The 6,675-nt window shown below is 47.8% G+C and overlaps 1 protein-coding gene across 1 annotated transcript; it reads right to left on the bottom strand.

Annotated features, from left to right (window-relative positions):
• Window positions 1-387: 387 nt before the first annotated feature.
• Window positions 388-6,104, bottom strand: LOC131757236 (5-hydroxytryptamine receptor 3C-like). The gene is given in 11 exon segments (XM_059064543.1): window positions 388-425; window positions 428-616; window positions 747-785; window positions 788-972; window positions 1,142-1,350; window positions 2,154-2,314; window positions 3,140-3,309; window positions 3,582-3,693; window positions 4,157-4,202; window positions 4,622-4,788; window positions 6,038-6,104. Coding segments are annotated over 11 exon segments (1,383 nt in total).
• Between the last annotated feature and the right edge of the window lie 571 nt (window positions 6,105-6,675).

The raw sequence follows: 6,675 nt of genomic DNA, 5'->3' as shown, positions 1-6,675 counted from the left end.
TTGAACCCGTGTCCCCTGTGTTGGCAGGTGGATTCTTAACCACTGTGCCACCAGGGAAGCCCTGGAAAGTCGTTTATTGGGACAGTCAATCAGGGAGAGACTCCACTGACCCCAATCTTCAGTAGTAAGGGAGTCAGAGGTTAGGTGTGGCTAAGAAACACTGAAAGTGTGCAAAATTGAGGACTGTGCATATGAGAAGTCAGGAGATTGTCTAGGGCTGTTCTAAACCTGCTCGGTAGGGCTCTGTTGGAGTATAGGGAATATAGAGGGGACATGGTAGTCACTGGGGGTGTTTAAGATTAGGAAAGGGCCTGTGTCTGGTTGGCCCTAAGACCACGAGAAACTTCAAGCTGTGGTTTGCAGGGAGAGGTGAGTGTGGATGTCTGCCTAGGTGTTCCAGAGGACGATGACCGTGACGATGGAGGGGCCAGGAAGAGCAGGAAGAGGCGGAAGAGCAGGGTGTCCATCATGTGGCTGAACTGCATCCACAGGCCGACCGAGTGCTGCTTCTGAGCCTCGTCTTCCCGCTGGGCCCTCGCTGACCCAGGGCACCCATTTAGCTCTGCCTCTCTGGGACCTGGCACCTTCCTCACCAACTCCACGGGCTCCTTCACACCTACGGAGAGACAGAGACTCAGCTGTGGGCTGCCAAGGTCAGCGGGCGGGTTGTGGGGGCAGGAAGGAGGTGGGAGCAGAGAAGGGGAGGCGATGGGAGAGGACGCGTGGGCAGTGCTGATTTCCCTCACCAGGCAGGTGGGCAGGGCTGAGGCTCAGGCCCGTGTTCGCTTCTGGGGCGCAGCGGGGCAGCGTTTCCTTGGGCTGGTGCAGTGTAGAAGCAGGGAACGGAGGCGGCGAGGCCTGGGTGGGGGCTGGGTGGTGGCCAGATGCAGCAGGTAGGTGATGAGAATGGTCTCCAGCAGGTGGACCACCATCAGTGACAGACACAGGGCAAAGTAGACCCCTGGAGGGAAGCTGGGCCTGCCTGAGGGCCAGAGGCACCAGCCAGGGACTTCCTGTTTTCTCTTTTCCCCGAGGGCCCATTTGCAGGATCTCTTTTTACTCTGACCTGGTTTCATTTGTTCCTCTCCCCACTCCACCCTCCACCTTGCGTTTCTTCTCCTGATGGAGGGAGGGGCCATACTGATGAGGAGGGGTGCCATTGGCAGGGAGTAAGTCATTCAACGTCATGAGCAGGAAGACGTTGTAGCCCAGCAGGAGTGTTATCTTGAATGGGGCGCGGTTCTCACTTTCTGCCAGCAGGTAGAAGCTGAGGGCGTCAATGGCTATCAGAAAGCTACTGGGCACCAGAAGGCTTATGACGTAGAGGCTGGGCCTGCACCTGATGGTCACCTGGTGAGGAGGAGTGTGGAGAATGTGACAAATAACCGATGCCAGAGGGCTCAACTCTCTTTCTCTCTATATATATATATTTTTTAAATTTTATTTATTTATTTATTTATTTTTGGCTGTGTTGCGTCTTCGTTGTGGTGCATGGGCTTCTCATTTCGGTGGCTTCTCTTGCTGTGGAGCACGGGCTCTAGGCGTGCGGGCTTCGTAGTTGTGGAATGCAGGCTCAGTAGTTGTGGCTCGCAGGCTCTAGAGCACAGGCTCAGTAGTTGTGGCCCACTGGCTTAGTTGCTCCGCGGCTTGTGGGATCTTCCCGGACTAGGGCTCAAACCCGTGTCCCCTGCATTGGCAGGAGGATTCTTAACTTCTGCGCCACCAGGGAAGTCCCTCAACTCTATATTTGATTATCCAATCCTTGCTGATGTCCAGTTAGGCTGGCCATGGGATGACCTCGTTGGGTAACAGATGCATTTAATTGTGACCTCTTCCGAAGTGCCCCCAATTTTGTTGTCTAATTTTCCCTTATGTTCCACCTGCTGGGAACACAATTGTAGACTTTTAGGGGTGAGTGGAGCACTTTGGACCATCGGACAGGACCACCCATTCTTACAACAGCCCAGCTGCTCTTCCTCTCTGCAGGGCAGAGGCCTTGGGGATCCTTCTTGAGGGCAGTTACTGTAGGGGGTAGAGTGAGGAGCAGGGGCTTAACCCCCTGGAACTATTTTTACATCCCAAAGGGCCTTAGATCAAGAGGAAAATCACAGAGCACCTGGGCTCGGAAGTCAAACAGGGGCCCCTGGACTTACAAAGAACATGATCTGGTCATATAGGTTGCTGTCCACCAACGTCTTTGGGGTGGCCTTGTCAATGTTCAGTAGCTACCACTCCTCCTGGGTCAGAATGACATTACGAGACGTGTCTGTTATCACCCACAATTCCTTATCCATGCCCAGGAGCATGCTGTCCCCTGCAAGGGAGGCCATGGCCGCTCAGTCCAGAAAAGTCCTCAAGTCTCCTGTACACAAGATTCAATTCCTCCTTCACTGAGCTTTTTCAACAAATTCTCTTCTCTGTCCTTTAAAGCAGGGCATCCAGATGGGTCACAGGACCAGCAATTCATATGTGTGTGGGCTGCAGCATTGGGAGTTTCTTTGTTGTTGTTGAAGTCAAAGTTATGGGAAGATCAGATATGACTCAAACATGAGTCAAGAACTTGCCTGTTTTTCTTCTCAGGTCCTCAATTCTATGATGTTGTTTTAGTGGACTCAGTCTTGAACAGCTCAATATTTTTATAATTACATGCATACCTATTATAATGATTAATTTATCCAGTTCTGCCACAGGATACCTGGTGGCATTCAGTTATGTTAATTACCAGTTTAAGTGTGTTAGCTATTAATGTTAAAAGGTTTGAGCTAAAAATTATAGATGTGCAGCAGCTCAGGGTCTGGTGGGCCTCTTTGGTGCAAGGTCCATCTAAGATCTAAAGTAGTGGTATTTATTTATTTATTTATTTTATTTACTTTATTGAGGAATTAAAGTAGTAGTTCTTAACCCTCTCTGCACATTAGCATCACCTGGGGTGATATAAAAAATCACAGTAACTGAGCCCCACCTGGAACAATTAAATTGGAATTTCTGAGGTAATGCATAGTTATTGGTATTTTTAAAAAGCTTCAGTGGGTAGCCAGAGTCGAGAAACACTAATCTAAAACCTTCCTAAGTAATACCTACATCATTTAAATATCTTCCCCTTGAACCTTAAATGGTTACCAAAATGTGTCTCGTTCACCTGTGTAGAGGAGGGAACTGAAGGTGAATGTGCAGTTCTGTTGGTCAAAAGGAAAGTAGAAGATGTCCAGATTACAGGTGCTGGTCACCTTCATTGGCCTGTTGTACTGTATTTGACCTTTGCTGCTGTCATAGGCGGTGAGACCTGGAGGTCCCCGATCCACATCCACGCTGCTTGTGAGAGTCAGGGAGAGGTGGGTGCTGTGGGTGCCTTCATCAGCTTTTGACTCCCTTCTGTCCCAGGTCTTCCCCTACTGTGCTCCTTTTGGGCTCTTTCTCTAAGGTCACTCTCTCGTCTCTTCTGCTCATAGTGTTTTGTGGGAGTCACCTAACTGAGGCTGTGCCCCAGTCTGAATCTGTTGGTATCCCCGTGCTCTGCACTGACCCTCAGCTGTTCTTTGCAGATGGGCTTCATGCTGGCTTTCCCCCACCCAGATACGCACAATTCCATGATGATGATGGTGTCTGGAAGCCACAGGTTCTCAGCTGATACAGTGAGTTTATTGTTGCTGACGTACTCTTCTGGGTTCCAGCTGATGAAAGGATTGTCCCACATTTGCGGCCAGGGCGGTGGAAGCAGAGGTGAGTGATGGCGGAGCTTGTCCAGTCAGCCCCTCCTGCCCTTTCCTTTCTTCTTTAAATTCTGATCCTCTTACTCCCACTGGGGTCCCTAATGACCGCAGCCTATCTCCCTTACTTTATTAGCCAAGTGTTATTGGCAAAGTACCTCTTAATGACCTTTTTTAAAGGCAGACCTTAAATATAGCCTAAAACCATTTGGACCCAGAGACATACCACTATATTGGTCTACAACCACTCGGCCATTTTCTTGGGTCACCACTTCTATCTTCCTAAGCTGCCCAGGGAGATTTGTGTCCCCAGGACCAGTCCAGTTCTAGATGGAGTTATTTGGTCCCAGGAAGATTTATACATTGGGTAGAGGTCTGGAAAACCTTAAGTCACTCCTCAAATTTAAACTTATAATTGGAAGTGGGAAGGGGAGAGTTGATCTGCCTTACCATAGTAATCCACAGGAATGATGTCAGAAGCTGGAGCTGTGTATCCTGGTAAAGAAATTCCCATCCAGGATTATTAGTGCAAAAAGATTTGGCCCACACCCACCACTAATTCCTATAAATATTTTCTAATTTATTGGACCAAGCATAGTTCTAGATGCTGAACTGTCTTTTCCTTATTGTCTCCCCTTGTATCTAGGAACAATTCAGGTTTTAATTGCCATATAGACCACTTCTTTCTGGAGCCTTCCAGAAAGGTCAGGACTCAAGGATAAATCCTTCCTAAAAAAATGTCACTGCAGCATTCTTCTCTGTGTCTCCCCATCCCATAGGAAAACCCTCTAATTGGTACAAAATCCATTCAGAGTACCTATTGTTCACCACTAGACCAGTACAATGTTGGGCTGACAGGGCAGGGTATCCTTATTCCCCACTAGAAGCGATGGAAAGTGGGGACCAGGTCTCACCACTTCAAGGATGGCAGACGGGATGAAGGAGATGTTGATATGAGTGGGGGTGCTGAAATTGGTGACTGGACGGAAGGCCTTTCTGTCAAACACTGCTTGAAAGGCAGCAGGATCCACCCCATGCTGGTTGAGTCCTGAGCAAATGATGGTGAAAGTGTCACCTCTTCCTGTAGAGAGCAGAGATCCTGTGAGAGAAGGCCTCTGTTGCCAGGATGGAGCCTCTCTGCCAAGAGAGAAAACAGGGGACACACTGGGAGAAGCAGGTGAGCCCTCCTTCCTGGGCCAAGACTTCCCAAGGCCATAGCCCTTCCTGCCAGGGCTGGAGAGGATGGGCTGGTCTGGTAGGCAAATGGTGGAAATTGATGTGGAGAGCTGAGTCAGTACCTATTCTCATTCTCATCGTTCATCTTCATGCAAAACCTGCCCAAATCTGTTTGCAAACTCATCCTTGATGTATTGGCAGCCACTTCAATAAAGCCTGTGGTGTACCCATCATAATACTCTTGGGTCTACCTAGTAGTACCACTCAGCACTGCCCTAGAACTTGTAGCCAAGATCACTTAGAAATCTGCTCTAATGATTTCTCATCTTCATTTTCAGGGACTTCTGTTTATCTAAAACAAGAGCTGATTTATCAAGAAGATAAGAGAGATAAACAACTGCACTTACTAGGTAGATATGGGGAACATATAGTAGGTATTCTGAAAGCTTATCTTGGTGCTTTATGCTTATTTTGCCCTTCTCAGATTTAGTGACCTCAGATATCTTAGGATTTATTTCCAGCACTGGGATCAGGAGGTGATATCACTGAGCATAAACCATATGCCAGTCATATAGTGAGCCCTATGTGGGTGTTTTCTCCTGGCCATGGCCAGGGAGCCATCTCAGTACCTGAGCAGAATCTTTGCCCCATTCCCATTTTTGTGTGATCTTTTTCTCTGCCTGCTCCTGTCTATCTCCATCTCTTTCCAAAACATTTAAGGTATGTACCCAGCCTGGGAACAAATATTCCCTCGTGGAGGCACTCCCTCAGATTGATTCCCACCCTCTCTTGGTATTTTACTTACTCTTTCAGGGCTATTCTTTTCATAGATGCCATATCAAAGGAAAAAGAGACAGGGAGGGTAGGATGAGGGTGTGGTGGAAGAGGCACTGGAGGACAATGAAAATGTAGAATTGGAGAGGTGGTGAAATGGGACAGTTTGGTAGATCTCTATGCAGTCAGGGAGAGAGGAGGGCTGTGTGTCCTGAGCAGTGGAATGTCTTTCTATTTGTCACCAAAAGGAAATCAAAACACTGACTTTATGGAAGAACTATTTAACATGTTAATTCTAATGTCTTTCAAGTGCCAGAAGGAAGTTCCTAGATATCCTTCAGAACCACACTTTGGTCTTCCCTGTTCTTGCCCCATCTTACCTTGAAGCAGGAGGCTGAAAATGAAGCACAAGATGATTCCCCTCCTAGAAGTCCACCCCGCTTCCATCCTTCTCTCTGGACTCTTCTCTGGGGATTCACCAGGAGCCCCTAAACCCTGAGGCTTAAAGGAGCTCAGACCACACCTTGGTTCCTGGTTTTGAATACTGCTCATGACAGGTGACCACACCCTGGTGAGAGGCTGTGGCCAGAGAGGTCACAGCAGAGTGTCCTGCTTTAGCCCTGTCCAGGTATGCTCTCCGGGCTCCAGGAAGGGAGAAAGTTGGGCCAAGATTAAGGGAGAAGCATCCTGTTTGGCAGCTCTGTGCTGAGATCAATAACAAAATAACTCACTTTAATGAGAGAGCATGGGCTGGGGAAATATGAATTATTATTTTTCTAAGACCAAGGAATCTGCAGATTTGGAAAGGTGGCAATATGTAGTGATTTGGTTATGTATTCATTCAGAATAAATGCAAATACCAAATTATAAATCTTGATTCATAGCTTCGTTATCTACCGTTTATATTTTTCCAACATTCCACAGCTAGATTTCCTCTCTCCAGTCATTCTGCCTCCCTAATTCATTCTCCCCTAGACTAATGTTCTCCATAGAATTTTTTACTCTATGCATTGATTAC

Source organism: Kogia breviceps, chromosome 5 (genome assembly GCF_026419965.1).
Source record: "Kogia breviceps isolate mKogBre1 chromosome 5, mKogBre1 haplotype 1, whole genome shotgun sequence".
Lineage (NCBI taxonomy): Eukaryota > Metazoa > Chordata > Mammalia > Artiodactyla > Physeteridae > Kogia > Kogia breviceps.
This window is presented reverse-complemented; position numbering and strand designations above follow the sequence as displayed.